General features: G+C 39.7%; 2 protein-coding genes across 7 annotated transcripts in view; one reads left to right on the top strand and one right to left on the bottom strand.

The window, feature by feature from the left end:
• RecQ4 (RecQ4 helicase) overlaps positions 1-24,160 on the top strand; it is a 394,445-nt gene that overhangs the window by 254,448 nt on the left and 115,837 nt on the right. The window lies entirely within an intron of this gene.
• iPLA2-VIA (calcium-independent phospholipase A2 VIA) overlaps positions 1-24,160 on the bottom strand; it is a 58,518-nt gene that overhangs the window by 4,253 nt on the left and 30,105 nt on the right. The window contains exons 1-10 of one of the 6 annotated variants that reach the window (XM_065230416.1): positions 20,684-20,915; positions 9,875-9,919; positions 8,911-9,112; positions 8,716-8,806; positions 8,469-8,639; positions 8,276-8,404; positions 8,032-8,212; positions 7,576-7,766; positions 3,245-4,597; positions 3,053-3,176 (exon numbers count right to left, since the gene is read on the bottom strand). In XM_065230416.1, coding sequence (XP_065086488.1) covers positions 3,053-3,176; positions 3,245-4,597; positions 7,576-7,766; positions 8,032-8,212; positions 8,276-8,404; positions 8,469-8,639; positions 8,716-8,806; positions 8,911-9,112; positions 9,875-9,919; positions 20,684-20,693 — 2,497 coding nt within the window. In that variant the 5' untranslated portion in view covers positions 20,694-20,915. Of the gene's footprint in view, positions 1-3,052; positions 3,177-3,244; positions 4,598-7,575; positions 7,767-8,031; positions 8,213-8,275; positions 8,405-8,468; positions 8,640-8,715; positions 8,807-8,910; positions 9,113-9,298; positions 9,391-9,874; positions 9,920-20,683; positions 20,916-24,160 lie in introns of those variants that run through there. The other 5 variants (XM_065230418.1, XM_065230421.1, XM_065230417.1 and 2 more) reach the window with 5 other exon arrangements.

The raw sequence follows: 24,160 nt of genomic DNA on the forward strand, positions 1-24,160 counted from the left end.
TTAATCAGCTGTTTTATTTCGTCCGGTCCATTCACCAGATTGATTGATCAGTGAAACGCTCTCCACAAAATAGTCATTAAAATTAGAAGCAATTACTGGTTTTGACTGTTCTAATATGCCATCAAAAGTTATGGACCGCGATTTACAATTACTAGGCTTCATCAAAGATTTCAAAATTTTCCATAACTCTTTGCTGTTGTTTTGATGCTGATCAATTTTCCTCTGAATATATTCACATCGAGTTTTCTTTATCGATTGTGAATATTTATTACGCGCGATCGTGTACCTATTCCAATGATTATCACTATTAGATCTACAAAACTTTTTGTACTATTTGTCCCTCTTACGTTTAAGACTTAAAAGATCAAAATTCTACCAGCTGTTCGAGTTTTTTAAAGAAACAAACTTCTGTTCAACTAATTTATTGGTACAAGTTTTCAAAACGTTAGTAAGAACAGCTGCATCTTCATCTAAAGTTCCGGTGGTAACTAATGGAAAATCCACGTTTGTTGAGAAGATTTGAAAGAGCTTGCTTCGAATGTTTCCTCCAGGACTTCAATTTTACAAAATTATTGTTAACATGGTCTAAGACATTAATCACTGATGTTTCATGATCAGCTTGAGTAACTGAACTGACAGAATCAAAATTAGAATAAACATGGTCAATCAAAGTTCTACTGTGCCGGGAAATACGCGTATATTCACTTACTAATTGTTTTAAATTAAAATTTTCAGATGATTAGAATTGCTAGTATCATGCCAATTAATGTTAAAATAAGCAAGCATATTTAATTTACTAGAATCTAAAAATGTCTCGAGCCAGTTCTCCAAAATTTCAATAAAACGCTGATTACTTGAACTGGGAGAATGATACAAAACACCATAATTACCCAACTCCATGCCACGTTCAACTGTAATGCCTAAGAACCAATTGCCATCAATAACTTCGTTGTGGCGAAGCTTGAATTGAACTGATTCTTTGACATAGATAGCAACACCGCCAGTGTGCCTCGTATGTGACAAACAAGCAGCAGCTTTATATCCCGGAATGCTATACTGATCAAAAGCTTCAATTTCTACAATATGTGTTCCTGCTAACAAAACCAAAAGTGGACGATTTTCTTCTACAATCTGACGTTATGTTACGTAGTTTGTAGATAACCCCGCAATATTCAAATACAAAATCCCTAATTTACTCACATTACTACTGGAACTTGGTTGCTATTTATTAAAATATAAGCTGCTTTTTTTTATCAAATAGTTTTTTATACACAAAACAATTAGAACTAAATGCTGCGTGGTTGACATCCAGATTTAATTTACGCTCCTTATTAGCTTTTAAACAATTAACGCATTTTAATACAGTTGACGTACACTTAAAGGTGTTGTGTGGAACTATCGAGCTCCGATCAAACCCTACATTTACTTTTTTCGCATATAACAAACATTTATATGTTTCGATATCGACTTCAATCACAACACTAAACTTGTTGTAAGTGAAGCGTGGATTTTCAAACATGTTAACTACTTTTACATCATTATTTGTGATGTCTTCATTTTGACTTTTTAAGAAGTCAATGAAGACATCGGAGGAATGCTGATCGCTCATGCCCACCACTTTTAACACTGGCACCGATGAGGGATCAACAGCGTTGTAGTTTTCACCCAAATTGCATTCAATGCCCTTTTTCACCTCATTTACATTGTATCCTGTTGCACACTCAACAATAATGCAGCCATCTTTCCCGTTTCTAAAGTTACTGATTTTGTGAGTTTTTGGATCCAGGTTTGTTTTCAAACACTTGCGAGTTTCCTTGCAGTCACAATGACCGGACGAACCTTACGGTTGTTCAGTTTTTTTACTTTCAACCTTACTTTTATCAACTTTATTTTTATTCCTATCCTTACTTTTACCGTCCCCTTGTCCGTTTTTCAAAGCATCCGCGAAACTACATTTAACTTTATCATTAGTAGAATTCTCTTTGTCATGACTATTACTATTACCATCGGGGATTTGACCCGCTTCAGAGGGAATCGGCCCAGCTACTTTTGTAAACTGTTCTCCTACTTATCCTGTTATCAAATACAATTGGGCACGCGTTGCAATTAACAACAACACAATTTCACACGTAATTAAAAATAATTTTTCACTTCACAACAAATTGAACTACACTGTTCGCCAAGACACAGAGATTTTTTGATAAAGCAGCTCAACAAGTTCAATTTTCATGTATTTGTATCTATTTGTATCATTCCATCAATCAAAGATGAAAAAGCCCATTGTGTAAATCTGGCCGCATCGGTTTTTTTTTAAATCTTTATTTAAGAGATTTTTGGCCGCATCGGCATTTGCATCTGTGCAACCGAGTGGCAAGCTGGATAAAATTGCTCCACCGTGAACCAATAGAGAGAGTTATTGTCGTTCGGTAGTGGAGCCACATCGTAACTGCAAAAACGTCCAGGAAGAAGAAGGATCCTGGGAATTTAGCGGTAGCCACAAACGATTGTTGAGTCGAGCTTGCCGGAGTGCTGGAGGGACCGATGTAGTGGTAGCAGCAGCCATTCGACTGTTGAGTAGAAGTGGCGATGCCACTAGTTCTGCCCGTTGTTCCACGGAATCTTGTTGCAACCTGATTGGTTCTTCGTAGAGGCCAAATGCGCCAATCCTCACCTTTAGCAGCTTGTCAACCTCGATGTCATGGTAGAAGTTTTCTACTTTATGTTGGTTCATCAGTTTGTAGGTTTCCGTGCAGACTTTTACCGATGCACAAAAGCTGAAAGGCCCTTTATACGCGAACCGAAGTACGTCCACGCAAACCAAAAACATCATGGGGTAGGGGAAGTTCCCCCGAAAAAAACGTCTTTTAAAACCCGATGAAGCTTATTTTTCTAACACCGACATCAGCATCAATGTAATGAACGCAAATATTGTAACACGAAAATTAAACCGCCAGGTGAGGTTTACGCATAACGTAATGCAGGACAAGACTTTTCCAAAATGGTTGAATCGTAGCTAGCAAGCAGTTTGCCAGGAGCAAAACAATACACTTACCAATAGCGGAGATACCGTAGGCCAACTTTGCAGTGTCCCATATACTGTCCGGTCTGAAGACATCGATTTCCTTCAATTCCGTCACCGGGATCATACCAGTGCCAAGTGATACTACGATTGAGATCTAAAATCGAAAACCACAAACGCTATAAGAAAGACCCAATTCAATCTCTTCTTTCAAACAACACTTACCGGGACCGCTTCCGGATCCCGTCCAATGCTCCTTAGGGCCATATTGTACTCATGAATCTCGGTCATCGCATCCAGGGTGGGATTGTTCGCTATCAAACCGCCATCCAGGAACCGACCAAATGCTCTAAAGTACGAAGGTGCTGCTCCCGTTGCTCTGGCCGCTCTCCACACCAGCTGATCCTCTGGTGGCGGTGGCGGCTGTCTTCGGCAGTTGGATGGTGTTGCAATGCCTAGGATATCGCTGGCACACTTGTAGTTTCGAAACAGATGCAAATCGACCGGTTTCCTATCGGCCATCACTCCCGTGACCATCAGCTTCGGGTATTTGATGTCGGACATAACGGTGAATTCGCCCAGTTGCTCTTTCAGCACTGATTCCAGCAAATCACTAGGATAAGGGCGGGAGCCAACGAAAGCTTGATCCTTCATGCGTAGGTACAAGCACATGCACTGTTTCATGGTCTTGCCACATCCCAACCCCAGTGCCAGTATTCCTCCGGTACTTGTGCCGGCGATCCAATCAAACATGTGATTTATCGGGGTTTGTGCGAGACTCTCAATTTCCAGCAGCATTTGCGCCAGCACCAGACCACGGATGCCACCACCGTCGAGGCAAAGCAACCGTCCGCGACCATGCCATTCCCCTGAATTAGGTGGTGGGGATGTTGACTGGTGAACGGTGGGTTCCTCCAACATCGGTTCATCACCTATATCTATGATACCCTTTCCTGTCGGGGAAGTCGAAGCCGATCCGGGTGCACTAACCTTGGAAGCTGCTTCCACTTTATTGGTAAACATCGACAACAATGCGTCCATCATGCTGGCCCCCTTGCGTTCCTGAGTTACATCAACCGTTTTCACCTCCTCTTTGATCTCACGCAACGCCTCTCGTTCCTCCCGAACGGATTTAATTGTATTGGAAATCATACTGGGAATGCTATTTCGCTGAGACCGACTCGTGCTGGCCAGTACGTGCTGGATGTGCTCCCGCTGTTCGGAGGTTTCCGGTTGTGCCGGTGGAATTCCATTGAATGTGCCCTTGATCGAACATCCGGGAGGACACTTGCTGCCGCCATTCTCCGTACATCGTTTCGCTCCGACCGAATGCAGAATGTACAGGATCATGGAATCCTTCGAGCCGGAGTCATCCTTGCCGACCATGTGCCGGGAGCTTTTGCCGTCCTTGTTGGTTTTGTTGATGTCGGCTCCGAACACGGCCAAGCACTGAACGATCGGAATGAGCTTCTTCTCGACGGCAATGTGCAAGGGAGTGTTCCCGTTGTTGTCCACCACATCGATTTCCGCCTCGTGGGCTAGGAGGGCAACCACGCATTCGAGGCGGTCGCGGGTGACCTGGAAAATGGGAAATGGAGCATGTTATTGACAAATAAGTGCACAATGAAGAATTTCAAATATGTGGGGGAACAGAACTACTGCAGAAGATTTCACGATAGGCAGATTTCGATAATGTTAGAGTTTTGAAGGATTACGTCTTTCGGCAATATATTGGGGGTGCAATTTCAATAAACCTAAATTGACCTAGTTGAAGATGCTAATTTCAAATAACAGATTAAAGTGGTAATTTCTATACGATAGATGGAGGAGATGAAAGTCTAAAGTCTGCCGTACTCTAGCAGTGTGAAAATTGCATATAGATAGTAGATAGCGAGCTAGGACAACTTTTAAGGAAGGTACAAATCGGTTTTATCATCTCTCTTTACCAAACTCCCCCTTTGGAGAGGGATGATGAGGGGTGTGTCGTTCTGTTGAATGCAAGCTTAATTGAAAATTTATGGTTTAAAATTTGCACCATTCTGGTGCCTGAGAATTGCACCACAACGGTGCATGGTAAAACAAACTTCACTGACAATTCAGTGCCAACATTTCAAAGGGGCGTAATTGCATTTGTAAACAATGGCTTTAGCCGTCGATTTCTCGCGAATAAAAGCTCACTCATGAAAAATAATGACACCAGCAGGTAGAGGAATGTCTCCTCTACCAGCTAGCATTGTTATTTTGGAGAGGCAAGATTTAATTCGCGAGAAATTGACGGCTAAAGTCATTGTTTACAAAAGCAATTACGCCCCTTTGAAATGTTGGCACTGAATTGTTGGTGCACCATTCTGGTGAATGGAGGAGAATGCTTTATTGAAAATTAATTTCTGGTGCAACATTTGTATCGCTCTGATAAATGAAATTAACGGAAAATTTCTGGTGGAAAACTTGCACTGGTCTAATGGTAAATGAAGGTAAATGAAGGCACAAGCTTTATTTAAATTAAGCTATATTGAAAACTTCTGGAGGAAAATCTGCACCGTTCTGGTGAACGGATGGGCAAGCTTTTCGGCAAATCTTTGGTCTCAAATTTGCATCGTTTTGCTCAATAGAGGAACAAACTTAAATTATAATTTCTGGTGTAAAATTTGCAACATTCTTATGATTGGAGGGAAGCTGCTTTACTGAAAATTTAGGATGAAAAATCTGAAAATAGGGGCAAGTTTTATTTGGTGGAAAACCTGCAACATTCTGATGATAGGAGAAGCAAGCTATATTGAAAATGTCTGGTGGAAAATGGAAAAAGGAAATCTGCACCAATCAGAAGATTGGAGAACAATTTTATTGAACATTAACGGTGAATCATTTGCATCGTTCTGGTCAATTGAAATTTCCTGGTGTAAACTTTTCTGGTGTACAGGTTTCTGGAAGCAAGTTTGTATTGAAAATTTCTGGTGTAAGATTCAATCTGCTGCATGAAGGGGCTAGCTGAATTGATAATTCCTGATGTAAAAATTGTACAGTTCTGGTGAATGGAGAGGCAAGCCTTATTGAACATTTTTGGTAGAAAAACTGCAATGTTTTGGTGAATGGACGGACAACTTAAACTTGACTTCCAAGAAGAACCTCAAGGGTATTGAATTCTGAAGAGAAGTTCCAAAAGAAAAGATTTCTGGGGATGATTCCATGGAAATTCTGCGAATAATTTCTAGTGAAGCCTGTAGATAGCTGCAAGATAATTTCGAAAATAATATCTAGAGAATCAAATTTTGAATGAAATTCCAAAGGGATCTTGGGGAAAATTTCAAGGAAATTTCGAGGATAATTTCAAGATCATTTTAGGAAGAATTTCTGAAGAATACAGAGGAAATTCTTCTGAAACATTAGGGGAATTTCAGTTCCAAGGTGTTTTGAGAAAAAAAATTCTAGAATATTCCGAGAAATACCTCAAGGATATTGAATTCTTAGGACAGTTCCAAAATATTTCTGGAGAGAATTCAAAGAAAATTCTGCGGATAATTTCTAGTGCATCCTGCAGATAGTTCCAAGATAATTTCGAAAAGAATACCGAGAAAATCAAATTTTGAGTGAACTTCCAAAGGGATTTTAAGCAAAATTTCAAGCGAATTCCGAGGATACTTTCTAGCTCATTCCGGGAATAATTTCTGAAACTCTAAAGGAATTTCAGTTCCAAGGTGCTTAGAGAAAAAAATCATGAATAATTGTAAATATAATTCCAGTGGACTTCTAAGACGAATTTCAAAAGAGCTCTTCGGAGAGTTCTAAAAAATCCGAGAAGATCCTCAAGGATATTGAATTCTGAGGACTGTTCCAAAATATTTCTGGGGAGTATTCCAAGAAATGTCTGCGAATAATTTCTAGTGAATCTTGCAGATAATTCCGAAAAGAATACCGTAAAAATTAAATTTTGAGTGAAATTCCAAAGGGATTTTGAGGAAAACTTCAAGGGAGTACCAATAATTTCTAGCTCATTCCGGGAATATTTCAAGAATTTCAAAACCAGGAAGGCTCGATGAAGAACTGGACCACCAAAAAACAGCTATGATTGTTGCTAGTAAAGCAAAGCAGCTACAAAATCGCTATATAATTGAACATTTCATCGATATTGTGCGCATACTTTGCAAAGGTAGCCGACCACTTCGTGGACATTCGGAAGGAGCGGAAAGTGTGCCACCCAGTTGGTGGCTAACTACGATCCTGTGCTGGAAAAACACTTGGCGGAAGGTGCAAAAAATTGCCAGTATACAAGTAAACGTATTCAAAATGATATGATTACGTCGTTGCACAATGTAATGTAAAGAAGATGAACCACCACCTGAGCAAAAACTAAATAAAATTAGCTAAATTGAACAGTAGGGAAAAAGTGGGAGGAGGACAGCACCATCTACCACGTACTTTGGAGTACTCCCCATCCCCAGATTAAATGCACAGTAGAAAAAAATTGCCCCTCCTTAACAAGATTCATGTGCACGCTAGTGCTGAATAGACCTCGAAACAAAGTACCCCCCCTCCCGTTCGTCTTGGATTATACTCACCATAACATGCAGCGGTGTCTGCCCGTTGAAGTTAACCAAGTTAACATCGCAGCCGCGTTCGATCAGCGAATTCAGCACTTCCCGGCTGGAGCTCCAGTGCAGTGGCGTTCCACCGTGCTTCATGTCCTGGGTGAACAGCTTGTTCGGATTACTTACCAAAAAGTCCGCAACATTGCCTGAGAAGTAAGGTTCTTGATTGTGATTATCGGAGATCGGTTTTCATCGTTTCATAAAGGGGTGGTAAAAGAAAATTAAAAGAAAGAAAATCCAAGTTAGTTGCAGGTTATGTTAAATCGTTATGTCCACTAAATATTGTTGATAATATTCGATGGTGCTACCAGCATGCAACGCCCCTAATGCTGAAAACGATGGTTAGTTTTGAGGCAAAAGTCACTTGGTTGTTGAATTTGTTAGTCAAAACAAATAGAAAACTAAACTGCTGCTGGAAGTACTCACTCGAAGCCATCGTCTTATTGTAGGAATTACTCGCAAACCGGGCCATCTTGTTGGTATCGGCTCCTGCCAGCAGTAGAGCCTTAACGCAATCCGGCTTGTCGGATAAACACGCCAAATGGAGAGGCGTATAGCCATCGGCGTTGCAGTGATTCAGATTGGCTGTACTCTTGGCCGTTAGCAGCTGTAAGTCAATTCATCAACGTTAGATAGAAGTGAAACTCAAAATGTCCATTCACCCACTCACATTGATCATTTCTTTGGTGGTGCTAGCAGCATAGTGAAACACGGAATTACTATTGTTATCCAAGTGCTCGATGTTACTAACCGGTAGAAGAGCTTTGACCATCTCGAAGTTGTTGGCTTTGGTTGCGATCTGGAATGAGAATAATAGTGCGTCCAAAAATGTGGATGTCAACGCAAACCGGAAAAAAACTCACCTGTAAGGGTGTCAAAAGTCCGGTATGATCCGGATCGTCTATCGATTCTACGATTTTCGGATTCGAGATATAATCGATGAGATTGAAGTGGGCGATAATGTGCGCCATCGACCAGGAAGGATATTCGATCAAAGTGTCGCACAGCTTCTGGAGTCCGTTGATGTTGTACATCTTTGGGGGGGAAGGATTCGCCAACGTTATCATCAAGGGAAGCAATTTTACAAACGCGTTTAGATGGAAAACTTACCTCACGAATCATTTTCACTAGCTCCGGTAGTCTTTGGTGGAAGGCTTCAAACTTTTCCTCAGCTTCGGCTTGCGTTACACTTCGATAGAGGCTGGGGGAAAAGATAATGTTGATAGGTGACATCAATTTCATGGCACAATGAAAATACAACAGTAGATAGACCGGAAAACGTATCACCATACCATTCAAACTCACCTATAAGACGTGTTGACCGTCTCCGAGTGGGGTCGCTCCAGCACGATCTCGTACACCGCTTTCTTGTCATTGCCCCCGGTGCTCGGCGCATATAGCCGCATTGCATCGTCCCGATGGAGCACCTGCAGGTTGATGTAGTTCTCGTTTTTCACCTCCAGCACCTTGTTCGGGGGAGTATCGCCGCCCAGCAGTCGTTGGAGAACTACAGATTTGTTTGGATTTTTTCGGTGCAATGGGGGAGTTTCAGGAGAGGTATTTCGGCGTTCAAGTGTTATGCGGAAAAAGATAAAGCAATTTAGATGAACAAATTTTGAATTATTAAAATTGGCAGTTGCTTTCTATAATGGTGGTTGAATTGAAACATAGGTAATGTTAAACTGGATCCTACCTAAACCGGAAGCCAAAGCGCCAATACCGAGCCAAGCCATTTGCATATGAGGTTGTACGTTTGGTTATACTTTTGTGAGGGTGGGTGTAATTGTGTAACAATGTCTAGTGAAAAATGTCTTGTATAGGGAGAGTGAGCTTGTGAGCAATTATTTATGTTTGGTGGGAGTTTCGCTTAGAGCAGGGGAAGTTGAATTTGTGTTTGTGTTCTTATAGTTTAATAAATTTTAGTATCAAAATCGATGTAACAACTGAAACGAGTACAAATTGGAATACGGTATTGGATTGGTGCTTTTTTCGGTACGATATATGTCGAGAAAAATAACGATAACATTTAAAGTATGCCAAAAGTGATTTCTAATACTACTAGGTAAGAAACAATCGAAGGACGTAAACGTAGATAGAGAAACCGTAATGTGCCCATAACAAGGGAAATGGAAACTACGAATTGATACTGCGATGGAAAGTGAGTGAAAAAGAGCCTTGAACAGAGAAGGAAATGCAATCTTGCTGGAACGAATTTTTGTTTGTTTTTATAGCCATAACCCTAAAGAAGCTGGATTCGCCTGGTCAATACCTTGTAGTAGGTCTCTTTCCCCGATCGGAGGGTTTTTCCACAGTCCTAATGGTGAATGTAGAAAAATATGTTTAGCATTGTACACACTCATATTTAAGATTCATCAATGTAATTTCCGTTGAATTTTCTACAGTTCCCATTTGCCATAGTGGTTGTTTGGCAAAAAATGCTACTTGAAGCTGTTAAGCCGTCAGTACATTGGAAAAAAAAAACTTATAAATATTTTAGAATTCCGTAACTTCACAACATTCCAAATATAAAATTCATGATATTTTGGTTTGATTCGATTATACGCAATTCTCCTTCTATCTAGGCTTTATTTTTGATCGTGTGATCTCAATTTGCAACCAAACTTCATGCAACTTGTTCCAAAAAATCAGGTGGTATTAAAATGTTGTACCTATCCTGCATGAGGGTAAAATCAAAGAAATGAACATCGTGTAAAACAGAATTGAATGTATGTCTATTATCAAGTAGACGTTAGGCAAGTTAGACGGACATTACCCATAAACACGTTAGCCATACGGATGTTTGCAATGCAGTACCCATTATATGTATTTTGTCAACAAGTCCGAAAATGTAGTGTTGCCAAAACCGAACAATTTTATTTTGAAATTTATTTTATGATCCCGATGATTTTGGACCACCGAGAAGAAGAGAGGAATCATCTTCATGACTCAGACATAAATAATTTTAATTTTATTAAAAAATTGTGATCGCATGGAGCTATAATACATAATCTTCAAAATCCGTTTAATCGAACCCCGTTCCAAAATCGAACGGCTTTGTTGTTTTGTTGCCAAAATCGAACCATGCCAAAGAAAAATGCAATGGAAATACACAAATCATTTCTTGCTTTGAGTTGACTCCTTAATACCATAAGTTGTTCTTCAACGGATAAACCCGGAGAACTTCAAGATTAGAGTGTAATTGCTTTTGTATACAAACACTTTAATCGCCGATTTCGTGCGAATAAAAGCTCAACCTCGGAAACTAATAACACAATCAGATAAAAAAAATAATTCCTTTATCCTTTGGTATAGTTTGTTTACAAGATTGAGCTTTCATTCGCGAGAAATCGACGATTGCCGTGTTTGTTTATAAAAGCAATTACGCCCAAATTTCAAATCACTCCGGAAATGTTTTAAAAAATTCTATCATAAAATACTAATAAATTATGTTGCTCTTGGAGTTGACTCCTTCTTTGTATCATAAACTGTTCTTTGACAGATAAAAGCTTTTGAAAATTCTATCTGAAAATTATCAAAATTAACATCTCTCTTGGGGTTGATTTCTTCTTTACAGCATGACCTGTTATTTGAAATTTTTCTTTAAGGGAAAATGCAATTGAAACATTCACAAATTATTTTTCCCTTTAAGTTGACTCCTTCTTTATAAATGCTGACTAAAAGTAAATTGGTACGCCCCTCGCGCGCCGCTAGCACGCTTCTAGTATATAGTCCAAGGGGTATTCAACTCTGCACACCTCAATCTGTGCCGAAAGCTGAGGCAAGCGTTGGTCCGAGTGTGCCGAAGTGGCAATCAAGCTGTCGATCTAAGTATCCTGGCAACCTGGCAGTTATGACTTTTGAGATTGTTTGTTTACATTGCCAACTTCTCATGGATGGTTAAACGAGCTATATCTGTGTATATTGCATAGTATATACGAGGGTAATCACGGTGCCTGTCCTGCATCAAATAACACGATTCTGACGTGCATCAAATAACACGATTCTGAATTGTTCTTTGAACAACATTCATTCCTCTTGCTTTAACGATGCCAAACGAGTGATAATATTGGTAAGCGCGAGATCGTCGGCCACTTCTGGAACTGTTAGCCAGGATACGCTGACCGTTGCCAACCATTATGGCCCAAGCGCAATGACAGCGGCAGCGGAACGGCAGCGGCAGCGGAAAAGCCCGATCTGAGTAAGCCTACTTGTCGGATTGAAAACTAGTTAGAACCAAATCGACATCGGTTAGGCTTCTTGATGTCATTTGTGACAACTGTCAGGAGAAGGGTGAGTGATGGCAGAAGCTGTCCATCCAGGACAATAAATTTCTTTACCGTGTCTTATTCTGGTAGACGATCGCCGAAACCTGTACTTACGACCCACCCGGCAAGTGGAAAATGTACCTCTACATTATCATCATTGTGAGGTGCACAATTGACTGAATGGATTACCATTCAGTCATAGTGCAATATCCATTGATGAACCCCTCGACGAGCTGTCAACTGGATGAACAGGATGAATCTATAGAGTTCTCCAGATGCACAAAAGTGTGCGTGAGACCGCGCGCTACCTTTTTAAGTAGTTGTGATATCGCGATACCTTTTTGTTTCTTCTTCTTTTTCGTTTTTACGTATGGATGTTGGATTTTAGTGTTCGTGAGATTGCGCTTGGAGATCTCTATTCATCCTCTTTAATCTGACAACCCAACGACGCTTCAATCAGCAAGCATCTCGTTCGTCCTCTTTCGTCGCAGTGCAGTTGAATAGGGAGGTTGTGCCTGCTCTCCAAAAGGGTTGGGTGATTCCGGTGGGATACGGTTCAAACCTCACATTGGCGATCCTGCCAGGTTTTAGCTACTATTCAGTGCTAAAATAAATTGAACCATTTTCATTAGAATCACCCAACGGTTTGAGAGGGCTAAGAAGTGGAAATTGAAGTGTTATTTAAAAGAAAGGCTAGTCGTAAAGTCCCACGTGTATATTCGTAAAATTTTCGTCTGGTCTATGAGAAAGTGTGAAGCGCGAACCGCGAACCGCGAGTGGAATGGAATGATACCAACAAAAAAAAGTGTGCATTGTCAATGTTCCTGAGAAGACATTTTGTTTTGCTTTGCGCGTTTGTTTTTTTTTTTCTTCGTTACGTTGCCTTTCAAAAGTGATAATAGTTTCCTGCAGTGTAGTATGATTGCCGTGTTGTCTTAGTATAATCATTTTTGCTGCAATCATAACAGGTATCAAACCTGTGGTGGGACGCCCGTGGAAAAAGTGGTTCAAGACGGCTAAGTCATGTAATCATTGCCACGGTGTGGGACGCCCGGTGGAATGATTATTCAGTGATTGGACGACAACGAAGAAAAATCTTCCGCGGAGTGGGACGCCTGAAAGAAGATAAGTATGCCACGAAGTGGGACGCTCGTTGGTGAACAGTGGTGTCAGATGCCCACTAGAAGACTATCTTTGCCATGGTGTGGGACGCCCGGTGGAAAGATTACTGCAAACCTTTAGTGACGAAGTGGGACGCTCGTAAGAAGGTCTGTGGATTTGTTTTTCCACAAGTTGGAAAGCTACTTCCGGAAGTAGTAAAGGATTTTTTTGAATATACGTTCTACCGGAACACCCACTCGAAGAAGGAAGATCTTGTGGATCACCAGGTTATTTAGCGTGGTGGGACACCCGCTCAGAAAAGGCAAGTCGTGAGGATTGCCTGAGTGTGGCGGAACACCCACTCGAAGAAGGCGGATCTTGAGGATCTCCAGGTTATTGAGCATGGCGGGACACATGCTCAGAAAAGGCAAGTCGTGATGATTGCATGAGTGTTTCAGAACACCCACTCAAAGAAGGCGGATCTTGGAAATCGCCAAGTTATTGAGCGTGACGGGACACCCGCTCAGGAAAGGCATGTCGTGAGGATTTCCTGAGTGTTGTGGGTCACCCACTCGAAAGGGCAGATCTTCAGGAATAAATTCGCTCAGGAATAGGTTGTCGATGATAGAATGACGCGGGAGAATCTCGAAGAGACGTATCTGAGTATGTTGAGTCACTCGATCATGAGTGCCTTAGTTTGAGGATTACTAGAAGGTAAAAAGGTGATTCGTGATGATAGCTAGAAAAATTCCCTTTCTGACAGTTGAACGTAGTTAGAAGTGAGACACCGATTCTGAAGAGAAGAATGAATCGATTAAAAGGATCAGAAAGTTGAGGGTTCGATCATTGTACATTTACTGAGATCCAGAATATTGGATCAGAATACCGAATAGATTCATACGGGACATGAAATTCACTGATCAGATCTCTTGAAGCTAAGCCGGATGCGGCGGTTTCGATTCCCTTTCCGGTCGAGGGAATATTTCGGGTCGGAAATTTACTCGACTTCCCTGGGCATAGAGTATCATTGTGCTTGCCATACAATATATAAATTCATGCATTGATATTGGCATCGAATGCTCTCAATTAATAAATGTGGAAGTGCATTTAGAACACTAAGTTGAGAGCACGCAGTAAGCTAATATGCGCCAAGCAATTAGCTTGAAATGCGAATAAGAAGAAGAACAAGAATCTCATGAAGCTTTTGCTGACTTAGTGGCTACAGTATTTGTTAGTATATGTGCAGCAAATGCTAAAGTCATCAATATTTTCTTTTTGATTGAGTTATTCCTATAAAGGAGTTTTATTGCAAAAAAAGACCCAGATTTTATCCACAGATTCTGTTTTAACTTTATATTTGTTAAGACGAGGGAATAGGACAATTTATTGCAATAAATCGATTGGAATTTCTCTGAATAAATTTACAGCCATCCGGTAGCAGTAACTACTCCAGTGTACAGATTTATTCAAATATCGTTTTAATGAAAGATATACTGCACTTCTTTGGATGTATTATATTTCAAAAATAGATTTGGCACTTCTGCAATGGCATGCGTGAATTTTGAGGAGAGTTTGAATTTAAGGCAATGAAGATTAGAAAGCAAGTTATAAAAACTGACAAGAATGCATAATTCTCAGAAATCTTGATGTTTGATTACTAGAAATCATTTCCAAAAGTTCAGATTAAAAAAAAAAGTTGAGCACGTTTCTTCGGGACCTTCTGGTCTTATAGTTACCTCTATGGTAGCGTTATGGTTTGCCACTTGTCATCCGCAGCTAGATTTCCATTTTTTTGGGACTTTTACTAAGACGCTATGAATCCAGTTGGCTGAAGAAGTTGCGGTGTATCAGATATTAAAGAAAAAATGAACTTTGTGCAGGTATCATGGGGTCAACATCACAGACAATATCGGCTGTTGAAATGGACTGATATTATTTAAAGAAAAACAAGCACCCTAAAGCTATGAGCACCAGCGATTTTTTTTCTCGTTTTTCTTGAGAGAAGGAGTGGGATGTGAGGTGCACAATTGACTGAATGGATTACCATTCAGTCATAGTGCAATATCCATTGATGAACCCCTCGACGAGCTGTCAACTGGATGAACAGGATGAATCTATTCATCCTCTTTAATCTGACAACCCAACGACGCTTCAATCAGCAAGCATCTCGTTCGTCCTCTTTCGTCGCAGTGCAGTTGAATAGGTAGGTTGTGCCTGCTCTCCAAAAGGGTTGGGTGATTCCGGTGGGATACGGTCCAAACCTCACAATCATGGTACTCGGACAATTCTACAACCTAGAAATCAAGAAGAATTCGACCTAAAACTCCCACTGGCGATAGTAGAAGCAGCAATATACCTTCAATTGCTTCCTAGTGTTAGCCTTAACTTTTGGGTACTGAATTCATCTAAGTTTGCTAACCGTGTTTTGGTGGGAGAGTCAATCAACTGCGTCCATTGTTTTGAACTATTGAACTCCCTAATAAATAAACAGGAGACCCAGGAAATCACTGAGATTGTTCATCAACTACATAAAAAATAAATAGTGCTGTTTTCTTCCTTCTCATGGCTTTCAACTTTTTACTTTTAATCCGTTTATCCTCATCGTCCATCAAATAATTTCCAGCAGCATGTTTGTGCAATGTGTTCAGGATCTAGATACTGGTTGCCAACGTTTGATTACTAAATTCTCTTTGTATTTGCTTGCAGCTCCTTCATAACTTTCAGCCTTACTTGATTTCGCCGGAATTGCATACTTTTCCTCTGCTGCCGGTTCCGATCGCGTTTATTAAAACCGCGATTCAGATTGGCTCCGTCGAGGATTCCGTTATCTCTGGTGTGGTTACCTTCACAATTCTGTTAGCAGCATTCTTCTTAATGTTGCTAATACAAGATCTACTGATGCCACCAGCCACAGTCAATCGAATCTCCGAGATCGTTTAGTCCATAGAATGGAGTGGTTCTGCGGGAGAAACTGCGGGTTGTTGTTGACACCGTACATCAATGCTGCAATTGGAACTGGATTCTAAATTATCCTTGTTCATGCAATTTGCTTTCAGTCCCTATCCCATTGTCATCTGGGGTTAATACGTAAGCAGACCTATTCTGACCCAAAACATGAATCCTTCCGATTGTGCAACCTTTTATTATGAATGAGAATACTCACGCTGGAAAAAAAAATCTAAAAAAAAACACCCCTTTACTTTGAAGTTAGCAACGCTTGTCAATATGTCAACTCAAAGCAGTGATGCCATTTTATATTATATTCTATCTCATACTTATAATCGAGTGCCCTAACGTGCCGATCACTGTGCTACGATATGTTTCGACACAGTCTGCAGAGTTGATTGCCCTTTGGTATAGTCGCTATATTCATAGTCTGGCTGATAGAATTTCGATTTATCCAAAAGCGGAAACAATCAAATATATTGTAGACCAAGGGTTGTTTAATTTCGAAAATATACCATTTTTTTTATGCATCATCTAATAGAGCTTCGTTTTCTGAGCACAACGATGTTTTTATCGATCCCGTAGACATTAATCACGATTTTTAAATCAAGATTTAAATTTTTAAACGTTGACACTAAATCTATTCGTTGACAGCTCGCTCCTATCCATGTCCCACCAAGGGGTGCTAAGATGGTGATTTTTGCCAATGTAATCGTACTTATTTAAAATAGTTCCAGTGTACCAAAATTGATGACATTTTGGATTTCGGTTCAATTTTTAATGCAGATAACCAATATGTATTTACCTCAATTACCCCTAAACACCCCAATCGAAAAGGTACTATCAACTTTTATAAACAAAACGTTGATAATTCTTTCCTCGCCGCTCGAACGTAAATTACCAGCATCATCGGATAGGGAAACTTTTCCCAACCCAAAGATGGTATTAATTTGCGTAGGCAAGTTTTGAGTCACGAGAAAAGGGGTTCCGAAGTTTTGTTCGCAATAACTGATGTGCTCTTTTCTATTGTTGGTCGTGATTTGCTCGACTGCACGCTTATTCTGGTCAACTCAAAATTGAGCCGAATGTACTCATCTCAGCTGCAAGTAGGGCTACTCAAAATTGAGTAGCCTTATGTTGACTCACTTTTGAATAAACTACGTTCTCACGTAGACTGAGTCAAATCCACTCAGCGATATTTTCAGTTGCGGGAAATTTAAGGAAATGGAAATTTCCTGCTCCGGATTGATTCTACCGGAGCAGAAAATGCTTCAACACCGTTTCCCTAAGCAATTCCTTCTTACCTGAAGGCATTTCAGCCGGTTTTCAGTAACTTTTCCTAGGAAGTTTCTTCCAACATGGTTGACATTTTTTCTAAGTCCAGGATTTTGCTGACTGAGTGGCTTTTACTCAGTTTGACATTTCTCGTTTACTCAGTTTTTGACAACTCGATACATCGGACGAAAGTTAGGCCTTTCGCAATGCTGTTGTATTTTATAAGGACTGTTTCAATTTGAAACTAGAACAGAAACGCACCTCTCGCAATGCTGAGTTGCAGTTTCATTATTCGAGCACTATTTTGCACCAGATTTGCAACTGCTCGAGTATTCTGTTTTATTTCTGAGCGAGTTTGAAACACGAATGGAACTCTGTTTCAAATTTCTTTGTATGTATTTAAAGATGTTTCGAAGAGCTTCACAAAAAAAAACGGAGAACTTCATAGAGAATAGTAAAGTTTATGGAACATGATGATTACAAACATCTTTTAGAACTGTGCGTTGCGCTGATCGTGTTGCAGTTTTATTTTGAACAGTTTCAAATTATAGAATTGTCGAGAAGTTTAAAACAATTTTGACTCAGCATTGCGAACGGCCTTAGTACGATCGACTCACCCGGTGAGTAAGCTGAAGTTAGCGTGTGGTTCCGCTATTTGACAACTCAATTGTTCCCGAGATTCTATCCACCAGACTATGAATATAGCGACTGTACTCTAGTGTTGGGAATCGGAAATCTTTGACAGTGGTTTGTTTGCACTTCTATAGAGAACAACTGGTGCAAGTTTGATCAAAGTAGTCGATCGCGTACAGACCAACGATTTAAGTAAACTAAAGGAGAAAAATCTATTCAACTCTCTAATAAGGAAAATCCCAAAGGCTTGGTAGCCATCATAATGAAGTAATGAAGTTGGGTTGTTAGCGGAATGCTTAAATGGGAATGACACTGATGAAGACTGCATATTGTAGTCGAAATACGTATCTGTCATGGATACCAAAATTAATTAAGTGGAATTAAATGGAAAATAACCTTTTTTGCTGTTTTATTTAAGCATTCCGCTAACAACCCAATTTCATTACTTCAGCATACCTACGTAAAAACTCGGACCAGGGATCGTCAGCTGCGCAGCAAGGTGTTGATGTGCGTTAAAGCCAACCCCGGTCTTTCGATACGAGACGTGGCAAGAAGGTACAACGCCAACTTTCAAACGGTGCGGAACATCCTTGCCAGGGAAGGATACAAGTCGTACAAAGCCGTTTTGGAGGCGAACCAGCCTCAGGCTGAAAGCCTCCTAAATAAAGATAAATCAATCAATCAATCGTACAAAGCCAGTAAACATCCGAACCGGCACATGAAGCAGAATTCTGTGGCCAAAAAGCGTGCAAGGCTCTTGTACGACCGTGTTTTGACAAAACACAAGGGCTGCACTTTGATCGATGACGAAACATACGTCAAACTCGATTTTAAGCTGCTTCCCGGTCAAACATTTTACATCGCGACTGGACGTGGGGATGTGCCGGGAAGATTCAAGTTCGTGTTTGCCGAAAAATTCCCGAGGAAGGCCATGATTTGGCAAGCGATTTGCAGTTGTGGCCTTAAAACGGAACCATTCGTCACATCCTCGACGATGACATCCCAAGTTTACATCGAAGAATGCCTGAAAAAGCGTGTATTGCTGTTTATCCGCAAGCATAGGGACAAAGACATATTTTGGTCCGATTTGGCTAGTTGCCACTACTCTGTCCCCAATCTAATAAATCCTCCGGATTGCCCAAAATTTCGATCAATCGAAAAATACTGGGCAATTTCAAAGCAGCGACTTCGACGAAGCGGAGGGACAGTCAAGGACATCCAGCAAATGCGGGCAAAATGGAAGAAATGCGCTGATTCCGTGTCCACTTCCACTGTGCGGGCGCAGATGGGCTCCATCAAGAGGAAGGTTCGAGATTCCGTTCGAACTGGGGAAATGTAACTATCTAATGCTGTAACTTTGAAGTTTTAATAAAAGTACTATAAAGTAACCATTAATGGGCTGTTTAAACTTATTGAATCACGAATTACAGGTCTTTTTGTGCGTACCAATTTACTTAAAGTCAGCAGTCCTTTGAAAAATAAAAGTTTTTAAAAATTCAATTGAAATACTCACAAATCATTTTTCTATTGGAGTTGACTTCTTCTTTACATCATGATCTGGGTTTTTTGCCCTTTTACCGTTCAACTGGGATTATTTTACAAAAAATCTTGTACAACACCTGCATTCGACAATCCAAATGCTTCGAAACGTTCAGTTGAACTAGGTAGGTTTTTATATTTTTAGATTAAAGATTTTCCTGGATTCAAAGAATCACTAACTCAGACAGAGTCAGTACGCAATAGTATGAAATTAAAAAAAGAGCTTACTCGGTGGTGTTTCCGGAAAATGGTATTCCGATAAAAAAAAACCTATGGGTAATGTATCATTCTGAAAAAGGCATTCCAGGGTATATCAGTTTCCGAGAAATAGCAGTGACACCACCGTATCGATAATTATCCACGCTTGTCTGAAACGTCTCAAAAGCTAACCGCGTGGAATGTAAACAATCCCTTTCAAGGAAACAAGATCATCACACTATTCGAGAAAAAATCAACTTTGCTTGAGTAAATGTATATAAATGTACTATTACTCACAATCACCAATCAATAAAGAGTACTGACATACAGCAAACTAGTTACATGTTTTCAGATGAGTGAGATGGAAAAAAAAAAGTATTATTCAAAGACAGAATTGGCAATCTGGTAGAAGGTTTTTCATTGGGAACAAGTTTAGTTTCTAATAAAAAATCAAGAACGATTTTAGGCTTATCAGTTTTGATTATAAGCAGTCGCCTGCTCAAGAAGAATGGTTCTCAAACAAGCACAACAAGCTATAGACATACATTTATACGGATTATTTTCTTTGCTCAACAGAAAACAGATGACAATCTTATGTTACCAGAACAAACCAATAAGTTCTAGAATTTTCTAATTTTCTACTGCTGCTCATTAGAGGAGCACTCAGTGAACAGAATATAACAGTAGATAATCGCTAAATTCAATCTACACCGCCAAGCATAACAAATTTTGACAGTTGATCTCGTCATCAGTAAACACATCACGCGATTTTCCCATCTGGGGCCACACGACGGCATTGGATGTACCGCAAAATCGCATTCTTTTTGTTTTTACCTCCCCCTCTCATCCCATTCGGCACCCACTCGAGATCATCTTTATCTCGTTCGCATATCTAGGTAAAGTCCTACACACTTGCAAATTTCACTCCATCCAGTGCAATACCAATGACAGTAAACAAAAATTAACGTTAGTTCCGCTGGAATACTCCCGACTACAAAAAGATTCTCATGCAAAACACCCCTCCTCCCCTGTCGACGGGGATCGAATTTTCCATCCCAACTTCTCGGAAGGAGGCAGAGACGTGCAAAAATTTTCCACCCGCACAAACACAATGCACTTACCGTTCAACATTTTTTTTTTGTTAGCTTCGATTTGCTACTTTTTTCGGCCTAAAACAGCGGCAAAATGGATCAAAAGTAAACCGATCTCGAGGGGCCAAAGTTGGTGCCGATTCCGAATAGTTATTTCAGGTTTTCCCTGCTCTACAAGCACTTGAAAATTACTTTTTCTAATCACACTGTGCTCGAGATGACTAGTTAGTCGCTGCTTTCAACTTTTGTTATGACTAATGACTTACACACACTACTTCCTTTCTGGCCTGACACCCTGACACGGTAACAGGCTGCGGCTTTACATCGGATGTATGGCGATCTTCGCTTTAAATCTGACGGCGGCGACATCAGAGCACACGCACACCATGAAGGCGTCTTGATATAAAGAAGTGACAACAACATTGGTTTCCCGAATGCGTTACGATAATAAAAAAAGACATGACTACAACTTATTGCGCCCTAATAAAAAATACCATAAACGAATGATAACCCAAATGGTTGAACCATTCCACAAATTGTTTGGATTATACCCAGTACAGGTCGTTAAACAAAATAACCATAACTATTTTATTATGGCGATACACTAATAAAATAGTTATGGTTATTTTGCTTAACGACGTGTACTGTGTATAATCCAAACAATTTGTGGAATGGTTCAACCATGTGTGTTATCATTCGTTTATGGTATTTTTATTAGGGTATGCTTCACATGACATTGAATTATGCAAAAAGCGATGCATCCAGAACAGATCATATGAGTTTAATACATCACAAATTATAAATTGAATGAATATATGAATGAATAACTTTGTTTTGAAGTAAATCAAATCCAAAGAATGAATCTTTGTACTAGATGTTTTTCCACACTGCTTACTTCATCAAAGTGCTAAGTTTATTACGTCATATTTCTCGGGATGTCATAGTCCTTTTCACCATGGGAAGCCTGAAACGGCTTGTAACGACGTTGGTTGCAAGCAAACTTGTTTGAAAGTTATGCTTTGCAACACTGCGTATACAGCAGGGTTGCCAATAGTTTTACAAAGATAATTGGCAAAATGCACCCAAAAAGAGTGGACCCTCATAAAAAGGATGTGCCGGGAAGATTCAAGTTATAAGTTAAATATATGAAAGTACCAGCCGGATTACTGCAAACCCGATACAGAAAACAAAATATTCCACGCGGATGATGATTTCAAGCACCTGCGGTGGATAAATGAATCAGGAAGGGTGAAAATATTTTCCTCTTCCTATGCTTCACGGTGAACATTTCCACCCTCATCTCTCTTTTGAAGGTTCCCGTATTCACCGCCAGAGGCTGAAACAATCGCTTGGCAAATCAAAGTTGGCACTCGTGGAGAATAGATGAACTATTAGGCTATTAGTGTGATGATGGTTTCCTAATGTTACACGGTGAGGTATACGAGTGCAATCTTAAAATGCTTTTATTTTGCAAATGAAGCGTTTTATTTTAATCTGGTTAATGCTACGTTAGTAGAAAACTTAAGGACTACTCAAAAGACATATAATGTAGAAAAAAATAATATCTTTTCAGATTTTTAGGTGTATGCATAGATTTTAGCTTTTCTACCACTGAAGCAGCAACCAGAATTAAATAAAATGCTTCATTAGCCAAATAAAAGCATTTTAAGATTGAATTCGTATACCTCGCCGTGGAAAATTTGGAAACCATCATCACTTTCATAGTTCTTCTATTCTCCACGAGTGCCAACTTTGATTTGCCAATTGGATTTGCCTATTTGAACTGATTAAGAGCTAAATAAGCCATTTTTTTAGCCAATGCAGCACATTTTTACTCGAATTTGATTTACTCAGCTTTTAATGTTTGTTGGGAATCAATAGTTTAAAAATGATTTATTTGACGTGTATACATTTGTGTTCAAACAAAAAGAGTGTCTACTGCCTGGAAAACTGGTAATTTTCATGGAATTTAATTTTCTGAGAATCATTTCACTTTCACCACTCTTCGAAGGAATTAACCAATCTGATAACTTTTTCACATTGTCCAAGCACTACTCGTCAAACGCTCACTTGTTCCATGTTGGGCTGGGGGACAACAATCTCTGTGAATGTGTACAAGGCTACCAGGACGCAGATCACATTATTTGGTCATGTGCTGAGCATCAGATTGGTGTCAGATCTGGGCTGTACGATTCCCATCGGGCTCGACAACCTAATGTTCCAGTTCGGGATATTTTGGGTAGACGCGATCTGGAGTTTATGAAACTCATATATGTTTTCTTTAAGCATATTAACCTTAGATTGTAAGTTTGACTAACCTTGTGTTTAGTTTGTATTTTGTTCGTGTGTTTTTTTGTTTTGTTAATGAGGTTTCTGTAATAATTGTATAATTACACTGTTGATACCAAATTGAATATGAATAAGTTCATGTTTTAGGAATAATGAAATATTTGTATCGTAAATCATATCTCAAACCTCCTTCTCCCTATCCCCATCCATGAAACTGTAAATCTCTACTAACCTCGAGACGACCGCGAGTAATCGGTTCAATTCCTTTAACTCTACTGTGTTACCTGACTTATAACGAATATACGTTGTATACGAGTACCCCGAATACAACGTATAGTTCGTCTAATTTTACATTGCAAATGTTATGCAAAATTAGACGAGTCATACGTTGTATTCGGGGTACTCGTATACAACGTATATTCGTTATAAGTCAGGTAACACAGTAGATTTAAGACATTAATTATGTAAAACTCAAATGATAACTTGGCTCTGTAAAGTTTATTCAATTGAGCCTGTACAAATAAATTAATACACAAAAAAAACTTCTTTCATACTTCACACACTAACGACCAGACACCGTTATTTCCGAGGATCTAACTTGTTAAAACTCCTAACGTCAAAGCGAAGACAACAAATCAAGCCAGATACAATGGCAGTCTTCTTGATTTGTTGTCTTCGGTCAAAGGCAAAACTATTGGAATACAAGGGACGAATTCCACGCCGTTATACGCCTTTTTAATGCACCACCAACGTAGAGTGCGCCACGCGAGTTCAAGAAGAAACGTCAACCAAACCGTTTGTTTACATCAGAATAAGTATTTTCCCCAACGCAAATAACAGCATTTTTCATTCAAAATCTTGCCAATTTCCATCGCTAATTGTCTTATTGTACGATTTTTCACAAATCTGAACTGATTTGCACCTTAACTATTCACACACAAGAAATCCGGAAGATCATAACCACTAAGGCACTTTTCTAATTTTCCATTTTTCTCAACAAAAATATTCCTGAACACCAGAAGGATCTTTTCAAAAACGTTACAGAATTAAATTTTTCAACTGTAGATTAAGTTTTGCAGCATCTCAGATGAATCAATTTATCAGGAAAAGTAAAAAAGTGTTCCGCTTCCTATGTCTCAAGGCAAAAATTTATGCTCACAACACTCTTTTTGACGTCCTCCTATTCACCACCAGAGGTTGAATCGATCGTTTAGTTTC

Source organism: Ochlerotatus camptorhynchus, unplaced genomic scaffold (genome assembly GCF_037179485.1).
Source record: "Ochlerotatus camptorhynchus isolate MF236.1 unplaced genomic scaffold, CSIRO-AGI_Acam_v1.1 ptg000330l, whole genome shotgun sequence".
In the NCBI taxonomy this organism is placed as follows: Eukaryota; Metazoa; Arthropoda; class Insecta; order Diptera; family Culicidae; genus Ochlerotatus; species Ochlerotatus camptorhynchus.